The 20,901-nt window shown below is 38.0% G+C and overlaps 1 protein-coding gene across 1 annotated transcript; it reads left to right on the top strand.

Annotated features, from left to right (window-relative positions):
* The first annotated feature begins 15,622 nt into the window (after positions 1–15,622).
* LOC114084777 (olfactory receptor 4F15-like) lies at positions 15,623–16,564 on the top strand. The gene has a single exon (XM_027925797.2). It carries the CDS (start codon positions 15,623–15,625, stop codon positions 16,562–16,564), a length of 942 nt encoding a protein of 313 aa, XP_027781598.2.
* The last annotated feature ends 4,337 nt before the right edge of the window (positions 16,565–20,901 follow it).

Raw genomic sequence — 20,901 nt, 5'->3', positions numbered from 1 at the left:
CACTCAAGTGCAGTGCTTTGCCTCGCATCCTGCATCGTGACGACGGCGAGAAGTAGGATAACACAGGTAGCCTGGTAATAATAACAAAATTTAAGTTGGCAACACAATCCCTAAGCCCCAGAGGAAGGTAAAGAGTCTGTAGTCGAGAAGAAAGACCAGTCCTGAAACCCATCTGCGTGCAATGGTAACAAGACCTGCAGAGTGCAAGGGCTATTCAGCACTGGGAGAGAATAAGGAAGAGGACATGCCAATCCCAGTGCAATGTGAAAGCTAACTTGGGGTGCAATGGCCCTGCCCAGAAATCACTGTTTAAGATGTGCAAGCCAGATTTGTGGAGAAATGCCATTTTCTAAGGCCGCAAGAGCCTGTACAATCATAGCCTTTTCTTGTGCATGGCGAATTTTAAGGCGACAGAGAAGCCACAAACAAAGTACAACACCGAAGCAACACATTGCCCCAAAAATGCCCATTTTCACCCATTCCTTAAAGAAGGAAAAGGCAGAGGATAGCCAACTGGTGAATTGACCCAAAGTCACTGGATTGACACGGGTACTATTCAAAACAGCAATCTGCGTTAGTTGAGACTGGATCAAGTTTTCTGCTTCCATGGACCAGGTTCCGGATAGATACTCCCCGATGATGCGGGAGGCATTTCTGGAATCATTAAATCTGACAGAGGTTATACATAAATGCACACGTTGATCGACACAATCCAAATGTACTAGATCAGACAACTCCTCAACTTGAGCTTGAAGCAGATCTATCCTTTGATTAGCAGCCAGAATCCCAGATAAAATGTGTTGATTAATTCTACTTTGAGATTCAAGTATGGTGGATGTTTGTTGAATAACCTGATTAATAGTGGCAGCAGTTTGTACCTGGCTGGCCATGGCTACTCCAGCTGTAACCGCTGCAACAGCAGATACCGCCACAGCTGTCACTATAGCTGCCGTAATTCCAAAATCTCTACGGGCTCTAATCAGTGCAACGATAGGAAAAGACTCTGGATCTGCAGTAACCGGAATTGGGACAAAGGTCGGAATTTTCATAACCATTGCCGTAGTCCAGGAGCCATTCCAACACTCAGACAAATAACAGGTAATATTAGAACAATTAAGCATCCCCTGTGATGTATCATTAGCCAAAATAAACAGGAACGGAGATTGGAGACAGACTGCTGCGGAGGGTAATGTAGCATTAGATAATTGTGAATTATTTACAGAAATTTTAAGCCTCCTCCCTCGCTCCGAGTCATGGGTACTGCCAGAAACATTAAACAGCCAACTTTGGACTCCTCGTAATTGAGCCAAAGCGGAAATATCAGCTGTGGCTCCCTTTTCATTGGAAATCAACCATTGAAACCAAGACCAACCTGCTCCTATAGAGGAATTATTGTTGGAAGAATTATACAAGTATCTTTTAAGAGAGGGGGAAAGAGAGAAACCTTTAGCGACCTGATGTTTCTCCCAAGAATGATCTTGGCAAGGCGTGAATGTTGGGGGGGAAGCCACACTCAGGAGTGCAATAAGGAGAAGCCTTAAAATGAGTGGCATTAGAGGTCTGATTAGAAGGAGACAACGGAATTAACACCTGGGAAGTAATGGCCAGAGTGGTAATATTAAGCTCAGAAGTATTTGTCAAGCTTCCTGAGCCCTGGTTTTTCCCTGAGGTAATTTGTAGGAGCGCATCAAACAAAACTCCCTGCGAGATCCGACTGTACTGCAATGGGTCCTCCCAGTTAGTCAAGTTCTTCAGTTTTAAATGGATGCAAACACCCTTGGAAAAACTGAAGCAAAAAACTCCTGTGAGATTGATGCTGGAGAGATTGAAGGACCGATCTTGGTCCCCTCTAGGGGAAACACAAGGAGCAGACATCTCACATGAAGTAGAAAAAAGAGTGGGGAGAACACTAGAATTGCTATGAACTGGCATCGGCATTGGCCACGTTTGAGCTACCGCCCACCACTGCATTAATGTCCCCCGTACTATCGATATCAGCATTAAAACCAGGACACTCAGTAGAAGGATGGTCCTCATCATGAGATTGTTGTGGCGCCTCCTGTTGTTGGTTGATTGATGTCGGGACTCTTCTTGTCAGGCATTCTGGAACCCATACCGGCTCCGTCCGGTTCTGTGGGAAAACACAGACAGAACCTCGTGCCCATGCCAGCACAGGATTAGGCCCATACCATTGTCCAGAAAGCACATCTTTCCACTTAACGTGCCCAAAGTTTGGGGCAGAGGGCGAACAGTGCCTAGTCGCAGCAGAGCGCCCTTGGATGTCCAAATTCAAGAAATTAATAGTAAATAGAGCCAGGGAGAGGCGCTCTTTCGGGGTGTGACCTAAGCCAATTCCCCCTTTTTGTTTTATTAACATCTCTTTTAGAGTCTTATGAGCACGCTCTATAATACCCTGACCTTGTGGATTGTAAGGTAAACCATGGACAAGCTGGATACCCATCTGGCTGCAAAAGGAAGAAAATTGTCGTCCAGTATACGCTGGACCATTGTCCGTTTTAATGGTCTGTGGTAAGCCCCATGCTGCCCAGGCTTCCAAGCAATGCGTGATAACATTTCCAGCCTTTTCACCAGACAAAGCAGAAGCATGGATAATGCCAGAACAAGTATCCACAGACACATGGACATACTTAAGTTTGCCAAAGTCAGGGATATGAGTGACATCCATTTGCCATATTGTTAAAGACCGCAAACCACGAGGATTTACGCCCACAGAAGGAGGATGATGCAAAATGACACAATTAGGGCAATCCAAGACAATCTGGCGAGCATCAGCACGGGAAATAGTAAAGCGCTTTTGAAGTGTTCGTGCATTAACATGAAATTTACTGTGAAAGTTTCTAGCTTGGTCTTAGGAGGAAACGAGGAACATCCAAAAAGGACGAGTAGCAAGGTCAGCTTGGGCATTGCCAGCAGAAAGAGCACCTGGTAAACCTGTGTGAGCTCGAATATGTAAAGGGTAAAAACAGGCAGAGCGATTCCAAATCAGTGTTTGAAGATGGAGGAAAAGGGAAGACATTACTCCTGAAGTGTGTATGGGACCCACAGCTTCCAACACCTTTAAAGCTTGAACTACATAAATAGAATCTGAGATTAAGTTAAAAAGAAACGGACATTGTTCAAAGACTTTTATGACAATTTGTAACTCCACCCATTGTGGATTGCCAGGAGCAAACTGATGTTGGATAGGAGGTTGATCATTTACCACATAGGCTCCAATACCAGTTTTGGATCCATCTGTAAAGATATTTGCAGCTCCTGGGATAGGCGTAGAAGAAGTGATTTTAGGAAAAATGATAGGATGTTCCTTAACAAATGTTATAAGAGGATGTGAAGGATAGTGATTATCTATCTCTCCTGGAAAAGAGCATCACAATATAGCCCAATTATCCAGGTTAGCACACAAAACTTGAATTTGTTGACACGTATAAGGGACAATCACAGACGTTGGAGGAAAACCAAAAAATTGTATACTTTGTTGTATCCCTAACATAGCTAAGGAAGCAACTGCATCAGGATAATACTCAAGAGATTTTGCAGGGGATATACGTGGATGTATCCACAATAAAGGACCATCTTGCCACAAAACTCCAGTGGGTTGCCGTACAGTGGCGAGCACACATAATTGAAGAGGCTTATCCTCTTGACGCCTGCAAAGGCTAGCATGTTGTATAGCCTCCTCCACTTTCAGCAGCGCTGACCTTGCTTCCTCAGTAAGATGCCAAGGGGAAGAAAGGTCTGAATCACCTTTAAGAATTTCATACAAGGGTTTCAATTCAGCATTGGGAATATGTAAATAACCCCTAATCCAATTTATGTCACCCAATAGTTTTTGGAAATCATTTAAGGTACGTAAATTGTCAGTCCTGAGAGTCACCTTTTGGGGTGTAATAGTTTTACAAGAGATACTAGCACCAAGATAATCAATAGAATCTCCTGTTTGTACTTTATCAGGTGAAATAAACAAGCCCTTTGATTGCAATAAATGTACCAAATCAGTGTAAGCTGCTTCCAACATATATTTGGTTTTGGCTGCCAGCAATATATCATCCATATAATGTATACACCTTAACAATGGATACTTTTGTCTGAGTGGAACAATGGTCGCTCCTACAAACATTTGACACATTGTAGGACTATTGGCCATGCCTTGAGGCAAAACCACCCATCAAACCTTTGATCAGGTTCCTCATGATTACATGAAGGCAGAGTAAAAGCAAAATGTTCGGAGTCCTGAGGATGCAATGGAATGGAAAAGAAACAATCTTTAATGTCTATACATATCACTGGCCAATTTCTTAGAATTGTTGAAAGCAAAGGCAAACCTCTCTGAATGGGTCCCATGGGCTGCGTTTGAGCATTAATGGCCCGTAGATCATGTAACAACTGCCATTTTCCAGACTTCTTTTTAATAATAAATATGGGTGTATTCCATGGAGAAATGGAGGGCTTTATATGTCCCAACTTTAATTGTTCTTGTACTAAAGCACAAGCTGCAGTCAATTTTTCAGAGGGGAGCGGCCACTGAGGAACCCACACCGGTTCCCCTGTATTCCAGGTAATGGGCACCTGATCCTCAGCGGCCTCTAAGAAAAACCCAGCCCATGTCTATTAAGTTTTTGTTGAGGTTCTAAGTGATATCTACATCCCTGTAAATTTTTTCCTAATCCAAAACCTGGTCTATATCCCATGTCCTGCATTATCTTTTGAGCAACTGTTGAATATTCATTACTAAGTTGAAACCCCATGTCCTTCATAAGATCACGTCCCCATAGAGAGATTGGGAGATCGAGCACATATGGTTGAAAAGTGCCAGAACGTCCCTCAGAATCTTTCCATGATAAATGCCTGCAGCTGACTTGTGGAGCTTGAGCGTATCCCAAACCTCTTAGTGATTGATCTGAGAGCTGCACCGGCCACCCCTTTGACCAGTCCTTTAAAGCAATTATGCTATGATCTGCCCCAGTATCTAGTAATCCTAAAATTGATTTGCTTTCTATAGTTAACTCTAAAGTAGGACGGTTCTTCATATCTAAGGACAAGTAAACGCAATTCCCTCCAGTGGTTCCAATCTCATCACTTGTCCTCAAAAAGGAATCAGCAGGAAAGCGGGTATGTAAACTGGGTAGAATTAGCAATTGGGCAATCCGGTCTCCTGGGGAAATGGACACAATGCCTTTTGGAGACTCCACCATAACCTTTACTGTTCCCACCATGTCCGGATTAATAATCCCAGGGAAAACATGAAGGCCTCGTAGGATAGAGGAAGCACGCCCAATCAGCAAGCCCACAGTGCCAGGTGGTAAAGGTCCTTTAAATTCAGTCTCCACCAGTTGGACTCCCATTTTAGGTGTTAATACGAGTCTGGCGGCGGAGCAGAGGTCCAGTCCCGCGGCACCTGCAGTGGCTCTCCGCGATTCTTGGGATGGCGCAGGGACGGCCATGACTCGGTGTCCATTGTCCCATTTTCCATTGCCCCATATATTTGCGGGCCCTGGGGTCGGGGGCCTCCCCGGCCGTTTTTTGACATGTTTCTATCTTTTAAAGGCTGACCATGTATATCTCTGACGGACCTACACTCATTAGCCCAATGCTTTCCCTTTTTACATCTGGGGCATAAGCCCGGTTGACGGCTAACAGAGGTGGGCTCAATTTTGGATGTTCCCTTCTTGTTAGGACATTCTCGTTTAAAATGTCCTCTTTGACCGCACCCAAAACACTTTCCGGCAACAGGGCTGGATTTATGTGATAATTGAAGGACAGCAGCAGCAAGGCCTGCATTAGTTAACGGCCCACCTATTTCTCTACAGACTTTCATCCAGGCCTCTATGCCTTTGTTTTTATAAGGAGTAATAGCTGCTTTACATTCTTTAGTACATTGTTCAAAGACAAGTTGTTTAATCAAAGGCATTGCTCTATCAGGGTCACCAAAGATTTTTCCTGCGGCATCCACCATCCTGGCAACAAAGTCTGAGAAAGGTTCTGTGGGGCCTTGTATAATTTTTGTCAAATTGCCAGACACTTCTCCTCTATTTGGGAGTGATTTCCATGCACGGATACAAATGTTATTAATCTGTTCATATACCTCAGGGGGGTATCCTGTTTGTTGATTAGCAAACCTGCCTTGCCCCAAAAGCATATCCTTATCCCAGGCAGGGCGTCCCCCTGCATGATTTTGGGCAGCTTGCTCTACTGCACCCTCTAGCATAAATGCTCTCCAATCCAAGTACTTTCCTGGGGAAACACAAGCGCAGACTAGACTAGCCCAATCTGAAGGAGTCATGCAAAATCTAGTAAGTCCCTCCACCTGAGTAAGGGTGAAAGCGGCATCTATGCCATAAGTGCGGACAGATTCTGCCAAGGTTTTAATTATCTTAAAGTCTAAAGGCTCATGATATCTTCCCCTGTTATTGTCCTGAAATACAGGGTATGCAAGTCCCATATCTGTATTAACTGTCCTCCAAACTTGTGCATGAAAAGATCTCCCGGAACCTTGGTTCCCCCCCACATACGGGGGTGGGGCAACCGGCACCATATCTTCTTCTAGATATTCTACCTCCTCCTCCTCAGAGTTTTGTTGACCGATATTAGATCTCTTCCCCTTCCTACAGTAGGCCTGCGTGCCCTGTATCTCCTTTTTCTTCTTCTTCATTTTTATCTTGCGTAGTTGTTGTAGCAATATATCAAGGTCCTCAGAACTCTCTGAGTCGCTTGTGTTCTCAGGCGTTTTTAATTCGGTCAAGTCTGGGTAGAGCCTTCTCCTATTTTTATTTTCAGGCTCTTTTGCCTTTTCATTACTCTTACTCTTAATACTCTCTGCCACTTCACTATGTGATCCTTCAGATTTCTCCTCATGTAGTTGCTCAAGAACAGCTTGACCTTCACTCACAGCTTCTTGGAATTTACTATCTACTATACATCCTCTAACTAACTTCCAAAGTGGTATAACACCACCCTCTAAGGTGCCTTGCTTACGAGCAAAATCTAGATCTTTCCCTAATTTGTCCCAGCTAGGAATCGTAAGACTCCCTGAAAAGGCAAACCAAGGAGCCGCTATATCAGCTTCTCTCAAAAACATTTGCAAAGTACTCTGTTTTACCTTAAGTCCTTTTGAACGTAGCAACCCATCTAGGGCCAAGAAAATTGGGCTTAAAGAGGTAGCGCCCATAATGTTTTCAGAGCTATAAAGAAAATGAAAGTACAAAAGCTTCGCTCTCTCTTTCTTTACAGAGGAGCATCCCGCTATTAGCTTGCGGATTCCCACTTTACCTGGGAACTTACCGGTGCACCACCCTGACTGCTGAAAGTTCTGGATCCTGGGTTCGAGGAATATGGTTCCCCGTACGGGCCACCAATTGTCGCGACCCCTTGCCGGCAAGGGAAAACACGACACAGGATTCTTCTTTCAGCAGTTTATTCAGGCCTTGATTCAAGTATCATCTTCTAGCGACCGCACACGACACACCCAAGCACAGCTTAATAAAGCCCCCTGCATCCCAATCCCAAGCCGCCACATGGATCTCTCTCATAGGGTGGTAAGGAATTGCGCGCCAACTCTCCATAAAAGGAGTTGTTTACCACAGGCCACAGTGGAAGCCGGCGCCATCTTCTAATGGCGGCCACGATCTATAACAATGGCTTACCACAGATGACCTATTCATTACCCAAATATTTATATTCTATCCTTAGGGACAGTTCTGCCTTGCAATATTTGAGGATAAAAATTAACAATGGGAACCTGAAGATTTACCTTTTCCATCTTCAGCAATTCTTTTTAGTAAAGAAATTGCATAAAATTCTTTCCCTGGTTATTAATGTGAATTAAACTTTATAGCATTATTAACACTCAGCCACCTGTAAATCAACACAAAATATGAGTGGCAGCTCTCCAGAAACTGGTGAAGGTGAGAAATTCCTGGACTATGGGATAATTCATAGTGTTCAGAGTCTCTGTCTATCACCTGATATACCCAGTTGGGAGTAGGCTTTGCTCCATGCACAAGTTCAATAAATTCCTTTGTTTTCATTAGTGAAAATTTTGTCCTTCAGCATCTGAAATTATCTAATTCTAGTTACATGCTATAAACTTTGCCATCTCCCGGCTCTATTTGTGAAAGAAAACTTCTAATTTCATGTGATCTGAGAACAAGTTAGAGAAAACTTCCAAAGAACACACATCAATGCTATAATAAATCTCCTACAGACATCATTTCATACATACATTGGCCATTAATTTCAACTTTTTGAGTCTAATTCTTATAAACACTAGTATCACTAAATATACAATAAACCTTCTGAATCAGCAAGTCCACTCTTGACTATCTACCATAGTAAAGGAAAACTGCAAAATATCACATGAATGTCCACACAATTTTATTTTTAATCACTTTAAATGGGACTGAGGCCAGAAGTTTGCATATTTGAGGATAGACTGGGAAATTTAGTGATGCTTTTTCTCAAAATTTGAAAAAGGTTAGAATGTGTGGACGGCTGAGGAATATAGCGTAGTGGTACAGTACCTCTGCGTTGAATAGCCAGTAACAAAAGTGAAGAGGGTACATAATGCCATTTGGGATAATACAGATGAATATTTTGCTAAAATGAAATAAGGCAAAAAAAGAGAAATAATATACAATCTCACTTAAATGCAGAAACTTCAGGAAAAACTTGAACTCCCTCTTTGGGAGTTCATAATAACCCCTGCTTTAAAATATTTATTTATTTTAAAAAAATAATATTTATTTTCTACTTTGAAATATTTGATGATAAAAATTTACAGTGGAAATATGAATATTTACCTTTTCTACTTTCAGTACTTCATAGGAAGTGAGAACACTGGCTACCAGGACCAGCATGTTATAGGAAATAGGGTGTAAGTCAAAGTTTAAAAAGGTGTTGTTTGGGATGAATAAATGTAGAGAATAAATGAATTACATGAAGACCTCGGTTCTAAAAGGAGATTTTAGGTGTTCGCAACAAACACACACACACACACACACACACATACACACGCAAAAATTTATATGTGAAGTGATTGTGAATTTATTTGACCATAGAAATCATTTCAAAATGTATATTGACATAACCACATCAGGTTGTGCATCTAAGTAAAAACCATAAAAACAATTTAAAAAATAAAGAAAAGCACATCTGTGGGAACAAAGATCAGATCCTTGTTTGCTTGAATCAGAGATATAGACAGTTTTTGCTCCTAACAAAGAAGAGTTCAGGATACAGCTACTGCTATATTCTTGTCAGTGTGATGGTCTCCAAAATGTATGTGGGTAACAGCAAATCTATAGGTTTCATAATTTAAATTTTATTAAGTATAAATTATATCATAACACAAATTTAAAAAATATTAATTTATGTATTTCAAATCATTTATATAATAAAAGGAATTCCTTTACTGTATTACTAGGTTGTTACACAATAGCATTTTGAAGATTCACAAGAATTGTATATTCCCTCCAATTCCCATTCAACCCAACATTCTTCCCCCAAACTTTTTACCCAAATATCTTTACATTTTTAACTATAAGTTAATTGAATGTTGATGTCCAAGCATAGACTATGATTAAAATGTTTCATGAGCTGCACATGGTGAATAGTCTCCATTGGAGCCCATGATCTCCATGGTAGTATGCAAACAACAAAACTTACACACAAGCAGAAATAAGGTAAAATGAAATAAAAATCTGAACCTAAAATTCTGAAAATCAATGTCTATTGTTTATTTTGCTATAATTTCTGCTTTGAATCCTATTATCTGTACTTTCAAAAACAAAGATAAGAACTCCCTCCATATTTTCCAGAGTTTCTACTACATTGTATCACAATCCTTGTTCAGTTATAAACATTTTTAAATTTCTCCCCTGTTTTCTTCTCACATTTATTCATCATTCAAAAATGAATTGTTCAATCTCCATGTGTATATATACTTTCTTTACTTTTTTGTGCTGATTTATAATTTTATTGTATTATAATAAGATAAGATGCAAGGGATAAATAAAGGGAGGGGGCAGGGGATTAGCAAGGATGGTGGAATGTAACAGACATCATTATCTAAAGTACATGAAGACATGAATTGGTGTGAACATAGTTTATATACAAACAGAGGTATGAAAAATTGTTTGATATGTGATGCATTCCATTGTCATATATTAAAAAAATAAAACCAATAAAAAAATAGAGGTGGTTTGGGGACTAAAATATGGCCAAATTTCAGAAGCCAAGAAGTAAGTGAATTCAGCTGTTGTTGAAAATATTCTATAGATATCTGTTAGGTCCATTTGATTTATAATAATTTTTATTTCTGAAGTGTCTTTACTGAATTTATGTCTAGATAACTTATGTATTGTTGAGGGAAGAATGTTGAAATCACCCAGCATTATTGTACTATGGTTTCCCTGAAATCTAAAATATCTAAAAATAGTCTAGTAATAAAAAATAAATAAAGATGTATAAAATAAAAAAAATATTTAACAGTGGTTGGCGATGACTGATAGGAGGAGAGTTTTTATTTTCATTTTTTTCTTATATCCTTGAAAGTATTTCATCATCAAGAAAGTTTACTTTGAATAAAACAAAACAAATAACAAAGTTGGAGAAGCCACACTTTTTAATTTCAAAATTTATTACGTAGCTAAAATGGTATACACAATGTAACAGTGGGAACAAATAGACATATAGGCCAGTGAAATAGAATGGGATTCCAGAAATCAATCTATATGAGTATGTTGATTCTTGAAGAGTGCCATGAGTGTTCAGGGAAGAAAGGATTGTATCTCCACCTAACAGTGCTAAAACAACTGGATATATCCACATGCCAAAAAATTCCATGAATATGTATGCAACATAATTTTAAATGATGTCTGTTTAATGAGTTCATTAATACCTATCCTTTTTCACTTACATTGGTCTAAACCAGAGTTAATTTATTTAATTATTGTAAATAATTTACAAGCAAATGTAAATTATTAATTTTCTTTGAGATATTTTTCTATCATATTTTGTTACAAATAACTTCTTTGCCTTGTATTGACATCCTTTTTAAAAAATTTTTAGTTCTTGATGGAACCAATACCTTTATTTAATTTATATATTTTTATGTGGGCTGAGGATGGATCCCAGTGCTTCACACATGCTAGGAAAATGCTCTACCACTGAACTCAGCCTATTTACATTATTAATGAAAATTTCAGTATTTTTCTTTTTAGACAATGAGAATTTAAAAGTAAAAGTAGAATTCCCATGATAAATGGCTTGGGGACTCAGATCACCAGCCATCAGGTGGTCACCAAATGCTGCTGCTAGTTCTTGTTAGGGCTGGAGCAGTTGTGAGAGGCACTAAAGCCACAGCATGAGAAGAAAACATTTCTTAAAAGATTCTGTTAGGGCAGAAATATTGATTTCTGGCATCTTTCTTTTGCCCATAGCCAGGTGAGTGGGGATGATGCAATTGAAGTTAATAGCTTACTAAAATGATCAGTTATTTTTCTTATATAGATGTCTGGTCCCTATGCCAAGACATTAAAATTTTTTCTCATCCCCATTTCTATTCTTTATTCTTTTCAAAAGCACTCATTGAGCACAAACTTAGGTGTGTTACCAAAGGAGAAATTAGAGTTTTCATTGTTTTATATGCCTAGATTCTGCCTTGATTTGCAGAACAATTTCTCAATTTAGACCATACTGTATTTCTATAGGAACTAGCTTGGAACTTGGTTTTACAGTTATATTTCTCATACTTTTCATGGGTTTATGATAATTTATAGAGTTTAATATTTGTTTAATAATCTCACTGGCATCACTTTTCAATAGGATCAAAATATAGTAGAAACATTCTTTACCAAGAAATTATCATCATCTATCATTCATGCATTTATATACAAATGCATGCTTGTACCCATCTAACTAGGCATCTTTCTCTCAAACTCACAGCACTTACTATGGGCCAGGATTTGTGAATAAGTGCAGTCCCTGCTCTCAAGAAGCTCATGGATTTAGAAAAGGAGACAAGGAGAATACACATTGTAAAGTATACTACAGAACAGGCAATATAGGAAGCTTGCCTATATGATGTGAGAGCAAAGAGGAGATATATCTAATCCAGACTGGGTAGAGAGGGAGATGAGCTTTTTTTCCCTCTTGTACTTACTTTTAAATTTTATCCATATTTTATTAGTGTATTATCAATGGAATTCATTGTTACATATTTATACATGCACATGATATAAAAATATAAATTGGCCAATAGAGAGGAAGTTGTTCTTGATGAATTAACACATGGATAGAATTTTTACAATGAGAATTATTCAGCTAAATTAAAAAGGTAAGAGGTCCCTTAAATGCATGCATTATATTTCTGATTGATTCTGGGCAGTAGACAAATTCCAGGAGCTTTATCACCACACTAGAATGTTTCCAAGGCAGAGATCAGTAGGGATTTTAAGTAGCAAGTAGGCAGGGAAGACTCAGGAAATGCTGCCTTGGTAAGCTGGTTCAATTGCCTTCCTTTTCAGCTTTGTGCTGTTCCTTCTTGCCTCTGTTCTCTATTTCTTCTCTTTCCTTGTCCAGTTCCCTCTCTCTACTCTTTTCTCAATTTGCCACTACTCAGGAAGGTGTGGTTTTATTTATTGAAGAATCCCTTGCTGAGAAAGGCTCTGTCTGGGTAGCCACTCTGAGGATTTCCTTTTCTTTTTTTTAAATCAGAACACAGTTGTATTTTAAATATTTAAAAACTTTGTTATAATTTATAAATGCTGCTTTGAATAATTCTGGCATTCCTAAATTGAATTTGTGGGTTGTTTGTTTTTAACCTCTTACTTTGTATTTAAAAAAATCAACTTTTAAGTTTAAAGCAATACGCGGTTGTTTTTTAGTGTTGTAGTAAACAACACAGAAATATAGACCTTTGGAAGTGAAAGCCGCTTGATCCTACTTTTCAGGACTTGCCACTGGAGGTATTTGGTGTGCATTCTTGGAGATTGTTTTATTCAAATACATATCCTCATTTCCATAGTATTAAATTCATTATGAATTTTCTTATTTTTTTCACTTAAATATAAAATATTTCTAGATTTATTTATGAAAAATGATTCAACTAATTTTAATAGTTTCATGTATTTCCTTGCATACAGGTTCTCTAACGTGAGTAATACCCCTACTATTGATTAACACTATTGATTTACTGTGTGTGTGTGTGTGTGTGTGTGTGTATTTGCTCTTTGCTAGTGGGCCTAGAAATATGTTTTTACATCTTACATTTTCATAACTATTGGCAAGATATATTTCAACTGTGTATAAGGGTAGTTTTTATTTTGAACCTTGAAAATCCTGGGAATTCTTTTTCTTTTATCCATGCTGCCCCCATCTCCATTATTTTTCTTTCCTGCTTGAATGTTAAAACAAAAACAATGAACCTCCTAATGACCAAGGAGACTGAATGTCAATCAGTCTGCTCATTGTCCATCCAGGGGTGTGGCTGCTCCTGAGTCACTTGTGCTTCCTTCTCTCTTTTTAAAAATGACCCTCTCCTCTTTTGCTGTTGATATATTGACCCTTCTATCATTCATAATATTGTGAATTATTTTTTGTTCCTATTGAACTATATTCAATGAATACATTGTATATTAATAAGGAAAATTTTAACATTTAGAAGGAAAATAAATCAGTTCTCCCACCATTCAGAAAAAAAATCAATCTATTGTGATGTTTTATACTTATTTTTGTTTTGGTCTTCTTTTTTCTTTCTTTTTTTCAGTTGGAAACAGAGAATGGAGGTTAATTGTATTCCTGAACATGTGTATATTAAAATTCTCACAATGGATGATCAAAACTTTTATATAGACCTGATTATACCTGCTATGAAATATCACATACATTGTAATTCATCTTAGTTACTGTCCCTTTTCTGTACACTTGATTTTCTTTTATTTAAATTTTAAAAATGCAACAGGATGTTTAGAATTTGTAGATATTTAAAAATTATACATTATAAAAATTGTACATATTTATGGGCACCAAATGATGTTTTGATACATATACACATTGTATAATGTTTAAATAGGGGTAAATATAATTATGTTCTCCAACATGGATCATTTCTTTGGGTGAAAAAAATCAAAAATCTTTTCATCCAGATTTTTGAATACAGAATACAGTGGCGATAATGTACTATGTCCCTAATTCTTTTTTATTCCTTCCCATTTACTGTCGATAAAAGTCCTGACTTAGTGCCCTTATAGTGGAGCCTCATCACATCACCTCTGCTCTTTTCCCGCCTGGCTCCAGTGCCTGCTCTATATCATATGAGTAATGCCACTCCCTGCCTGGTCTCTCTCCTCTTGTCTGTTTTTGACTCTGATGGGTCCAGGAAGCTCTACTGGTTGATTTGCTTTCCTTCATATGCAGTATGCAGTGGTTTCCACATGGAGCCAGGGCTTGTTGTGGAGTGGCAGCAGGGACAATGGTGACATGAGAAAGAAAGGTTTCAGTGAGGTGAGCCAGAGGAAAGCTTGGTGGTGGTAAAGCTAGTTGTGAACCCAGGCCACTCCAGGTGGGAAAGCGTGAACTGTGTGTTTATTCTAAATATTCCCATACCTTCTTTGGATTTGTTTCTCCTTTTGACATTTAAGTATCCAGTTAGCCTTCATTGAGTTTATGTTGATAGTCAAATATCTATAGTTTTCCCTGTTTTATCTTTTCTGTGACCAGCATTGGTTGACTGACACTCCTAGTCAATTGATAAAACAAGTATAACTATGTTATGTAGCTTCAGTAGGTAACAATAGGGTCACTGTGGCCCTTTCATTCTATTTTTTTATATTGAAGCTTTTATGAACATTTGAAAATAGAAATATGGACAAGCTATTGTTTAAAACCCTTGGTAGGTTTCTATTGCTCTTAGAATAAAAATAAAATCCTTATGGATTTCAGTACCTTCCTACGGGTTTCAGGGTCTTTGCCCAGAACATTTCACAGTTTGGACTACTGTACTTACTCTTTTTAAAATATATTTTTAGTTATATATGGACACAATACCTTTACTTTATTTATTTATTTTTTAATGTGGTTTTGAGAGGATAGAACCCAGTGCCTCACACAGGTGCTAGGAAAATGCTCCACCACTGAGCCACAATCTCAGCCCTCCATTACTTTTAAACAGTGACTTCATATTTAGTTCAGTCAAAGCAGGCACCATGAGATAAGTCAGTTGTTCTCATAGTACTCAATTCTTCTCTTCAGTCAGTCATCAGTATCTGTCCTACCTTTAAAGGTATCTAATATCTAGATGCACCATTAGTCTGCAGATCCACTGAAGCCGGAATCAATGTTCTACTTCTAATTCAGAACTTGACATATATACTTGTATGTGAAGTATATACAGAAATTGTATACACTCATGGTGAATAATACTTGAATGAGTAAATAAATACACTAATTTCAAAATATGTTATAAATGTTGGTAAAAATTTCTTTTTAAAATTATTCTACCTTATAAAATAATCTAAATCTGTTTAAATATTTATTGATGATTATTTCTTATTGATTTGTTTTTGGCTTTTAGGCAGAACAAGAAATTAAAAAAAAAACAAAACGAATGTATGAATCCAATTTTTCTGAAGTTTCTGACTTTATATTGCTGGGACTTTCTAATTACAGACCAGTGCAGCATTTCCTCCTTGCCTTCTCTACAGTGTTTTATCTCATGATTATTCTGGGAAACACCCTTGTTGTGTTTACTGTGACCTTTGACCCTCATTTACATTCTCCCATGTACTTTCTTTTAGCTAACCTTTCATTTACTGATTTATGTTTTTCCACCTTAGCAGTTCCTAAAATGATTCAAGACCTATATTCTGGGGATAAAACCATATCTTTCCAAGGGTGTGTCACCCAGATTTTTGTCCTTCATGTCCTGGGTGGATCTGAGATGGTGCTCCTGGTAGCCATGGCCTTGGACAGATATGTGGCCATCTGCAAGCCCCTCCACTACCTGACCATCATGAGCCCACGAATGTGCATTTTGCTTCTGTCTGGTGCTTGGATTATTGGTATCATTCATTCCGTGGCCCAAGTAGCTTTTGTTGTCCATTTGCCTTTCTGTGGTCCTAATGAGATAGATAGCTTTTACTGTGATCTTCCCTGGTTTATCAAACTGGCCTGCATAGATACCTATAGAATGGAATTCTTGGTAACTGCCAACAGTGGGTTCATTTCCACAGGCACCTTCTTCTTATTGATTATCTCCTATATCCTCATCCTGTTTACTGTATGGAAACGCCCTTCCGGTGGTTTGTCCAAGGCTCTCTCCACCCTTTCAGCTCACATCTCTGTGGTGGTTTTGTTTTTTGGACCATGCATCTTTGTTTATATGTGGCCATTTCCCACAGTTCCAGTGGATAAGTTTCTTGCCATTTTAGACTTTCTGATCACCCCCATCCTGAATCCTGCCATTTACACAATGAGGAACAAAGACATGAAGATGGCAATGAGGAAACTGATTAGTCAGCTCTTTGGTCTGAGGAAAATCTCCAACTAACTTACAAGAGCTCTTGTAGTACCTTATTTAAATAGGGTCTTCTGTAAACATAGGTCTTTAAAGGGATGTGTTTTCTTGAGACATTTTTTTTAAAATCCCTTTTCCAGCAACTTGAAAAATATTAGTTTATTTAAAGTTAATAACCAATATTGTGGTTATATATTTAATTTATTTATATAATTATATAATTTATTTAATATATCTCACCCTTTCTGTGTTGGCCAGTTCTTAATTAATTCAGTGAAAAACTAAAACTTTCATGAATTTCAATCTAGTGTGTGTATATGTAGAGTTAATGATATGTTAATATTTTCTTCTATCATTGGATTAAAAAATATTCTCATCTAAAAAGGAGAATTGGTTCTTATAACTGTTATTATTTTTTTTTTTTTTGGTCAAGCAAAGTGGTACATATTCTACATTGATTGGGGTTGATTTCCTTTTTTGCTTTAAAACTTATGCTAATAAATATTCTCAGTTACAATAATATAATTTTTGCAAGAATTTTATTTTGTTTAATAAAGTAAACATTGTTTAATATTTACATATGCATAATATGTAATAACATTGACTAAGAATAAAGTATTTTAATTTCCACTTTGTGCATATTAATTGTATACCAAGTAATGTTTGATATGTGTATACATTGTGTAATGTTTGATATGTGTTTACATTGTATAATGTTTGAATTATGAAGAAGGTTTTGCTCCATTTTGACATGGATAATGGATGCTTTCTACCTAAGTGTGGTCATAGACTTGACCCCACGTTTGGCCAAGGTGACTTTTGGGATTCCTGATTGGGCAGAAAAAAGGCTATACTCCATAGTTCTTTAGGGACTGTGATTTGGTTACCTACCTGCCAAATAATATATATTCAAAGCAAAACCACTGTTGAGCAGTAACTCCAAAATGTGCATAGTGTTGCAAGGGCCCCTAGAATATTAACCAAAATAGACATCAATATATTTTTATCAAAATATTAAATCATATAGTGTATGTTCCCAGATGAGTGCGAAACAGATGGGGAATAGAAGTAAGAAAGACAGTGGAATGTATCTAACTAACTTTCCTATGTACATATAGAAATATACCACAGTGAATCTCCACATCATGTACATCATCAAAACTGGAATCCTAATTAGAATAAGATATACTCCTTTTTATAAATATGTGAACACAAACTTTACTGCCATGTATAACTAAAAAAGAACAAATAAAATGTAAAAAGAATACTAGCTAATTGTCTTTTTAAAAGAGTTTTGATATCACAATTATTTATAGGAAAAAAGTTTATAAAATCTGAAAAAATGTGAGTTCATTGTTAAATGAACTTCTTCTGTATAGTCTATCTTTCACAATAGTCTATATGTAAGCTATGTATCTCGTGAAGTCCTGTTCTAATTTTATATTAGTATTGAGAATGAATTAATTTACTACTGTTTACTTCTCCTATTTTCTTCAATGACACATATTTTATTAGATGTAATGAAAATTCAATAAGTTTTATCATCTGTAGATAAAAAAATGAAGAAATCACTAGCATAGTTAACTATCTATATCCATGTATTTTGACAGTACACATGCCACTTTGAAAAACCTTAAGGGAAGAGGAAGGAATCAAAAAGTAATAATATAATATTATGGTTTAATATGAGATATCCATCCAAAATTCATCAGTGTGACAACGCAAGAAGTTTCAGAGGTAAAATGATTAGATTATGAGATATGTGACCTAATTAGTGAATTAATACAGTAATATGAATGAACTGTGTCCTAAGTGTAGAGAGGTGGGTTGTGTCAAGAGGAATTATGTCACTAGGGGTATCCCATTAGGGTTTATATTTTGCCCTCTGGTGATCAAAGTGTGCTCCCCGCTCTCTGGCTCTCTTTCTCTCTGTCTTTCCTGGTTGCCACATTCTGAGCTACTTGCCCTTCCATCTTGCTATTCTGCATCACCTCAGGCCCATAGCTATGAAGTTGGCTGTTCATAGACTGAACCTCTGAAACTATGAGCCAAAATAAACTTTTTCTTCTCTATCGCTGAGAGCCATCTGTGAACTGTGTGTGAACTAAAGTAATGTTGAAGCCATTAGGAAGAAAGTCTGGTATCAGGGACTCCCAGCAGCAAGCCCACTGGTTTGAGAATGCCTGGTTCATGTGCATCCTACCTAGTTCCATCTCAAGTTAGCATAGCACCAGTGATGGGGTGACCTGCTGGAGCTACACAGCCTCTCAGAGATGGGCATGGCTTTCCAAAATGTCAATCAACCTGTTTACTGCAAGACCCCTGCCACCACAAGAAGCAAGACTCCTCTTGCTGAGCCCTTATCTCTGCCTTTAAAGTATTCCCCCTTAAATAAAGAATCAGGGCCCTTTTCAGTTGTGCTTTACCTATTAGGAGCTGGAAAACCTATCAGACGCTCTTTTTTTATATCTAAATTCTGGTTCTCTCTCTATTCTTACCAATTACTTCAGACTTTTTATTTCCTAGGCAGCTCACACCTCCTGAGCAGGAACCTACTTTAGCGGGCTGCTGGTCACCCTACAATATTCTATGTTCACAAAACTCAAGGAAACACTTTTACTTACATATGTGCATTTATTGTAAGGATATGCCAATGGGTACAGATGAATAGCTAGATGGAAAAGATACAAAGAGCAAGGCATGTAGGAAGGGGCATGTAGCTTCCATGCCCTCTTTAGATGTGCCATCCTCTAGGACCCATAGGCATGGTTGATTAAATTATTGCCCCCTTGGGATTAATGCTGCTTTCATCCATTTTCACCTACCTAGAGTTCAGGGTGGGTCAAAATTTTAATAATCTAATCACATAGTAAATTTTCTTTTCCTTTAGCTCCCATCCTGTAGCTGTTCATGAGGCCATCAATTGTTACTTCACTAGGACAAAAGACACTTACATGTTCCAGGAAATTCCAAGGTATTTAAGAGTTTTGTGTCAGGAACCAGAGTCGAATATCAAATATTAGAACAGAAGAGTCTCCTGTACCCCTACGTAGGAAGGTATTAAGAGATTTGTCTCAAGAACAAGGGCCTGAGATGAAACATTACAAAAATATTCTCCTAGCACCCTTAGTTTTCAGGAAATCAGGCATTTTGTGCCAGAGACGGGAGAAATAGACCAAGATGTTATTTCTTGTTATTTCACAGTCTACTACTTGGTCTCTGACCATAGAGCTCTTAGTAAAAAAGGATCCTATAAGTCAAAAGTACTGGAAATTTACTGGAATCACATTCAACCATCAATATATGGTTCAGGCCATCATCAAAGAGTATAAACATGTCTCCCAGGATGGAGGCCATTCAAACTTGCAGGCTTCTTTCAGTTTTGTCAGGTTTCCTAAGCAGGAGTGGTCTTCACAATTATATGGCATTGGGTATAATTGAGATGAGAGAGATGTTTTAGTTAGGTTTTCACTGCAATGACCAAAATACCTGAGAAGAGCAATAAAGGGGAGAAAAACTTTATTTGGGGCTCATGGTTTCAGAGGTTTCAGTCCATTGACTGAATGGAGCCAGCTCCATTGCTCTGGGCTCAAGATGAGGCAGCACATATGGTGGGTGGGTGCCCAGCAGAGGAAAGTTGATCAGATCATGGTGGGCTCAGGAAGCCCAGACAGTGAAAACAAGCCAGGAAAAGAACTGTAGGGAAATGAACCCTTATTGGGAGGGTTCCTGGTGAGGCACATGCTCTAGCCATGCCTTATAACCAAACCATAACAAGAGATAAAGTCATCTCTTGCTATAAGTATAACACCTTTCAAGGTGTTAGTGTGATATTCAAGTTCCTTCAGTTAATAGCTCATTTATTAATCTTTTAAACCTCACCCACTGTTCGTCTTTCTCCTTATGAATACCCACAAATTTTCCAAGATTACATAGTCAGTTACTGCGCTGTTCTAGATTGTGGGCAGCAATACTAGTCTACAAGCACCTCTCCCTCAGTCCACTCCCATTCAGAATATATGTAGGACTAGAATTAGTGAAATACTTCTGCCATTAAGAAATACAGCTGCACTTACAGTTAACCTCAATTTTGCCAAATAGGATATAGATAAAAACCACCCACATCAGTCCTTTAGAAATACTAATATATGATTTTAATATATAGCTACAGTTTCTTGCTTCTGTGACCCATCCCTGCTTTTAGCACTTGTACTTTCAGCCCTCACCCTGTGTCCATTGCATGAGGTGGAAAAAAAAAATAAAAACAACCCAAGTTGGGCAGTGGCTCGGTGGTGGAGTGCTTGTCTCACATGCGTGGGGCAGTGGGTTCGATCCTCAGCACTACAGAAATAAATAAAATAAAGGTATTG

Source organism: Marmota flaviventris, chromosome 2, assembly GCF_047511675.1.
Source record: "Marmota flaviventris isolate mMarFla1 chromosome 2, mMarFla1.hap1, whole genome shotgun sequence".
Lineage (NCBI taxonomy): Eukaryota > Metazoa > Chordata > Mammalia > Rodentia > Sciuridae > Marmota > Marmota flaviventris.
The sequence above is the reverse complement of the archived record's forward strand: the minus strand, read 5'-3'. Positions and strand labels throughout refer to the sequence as shown.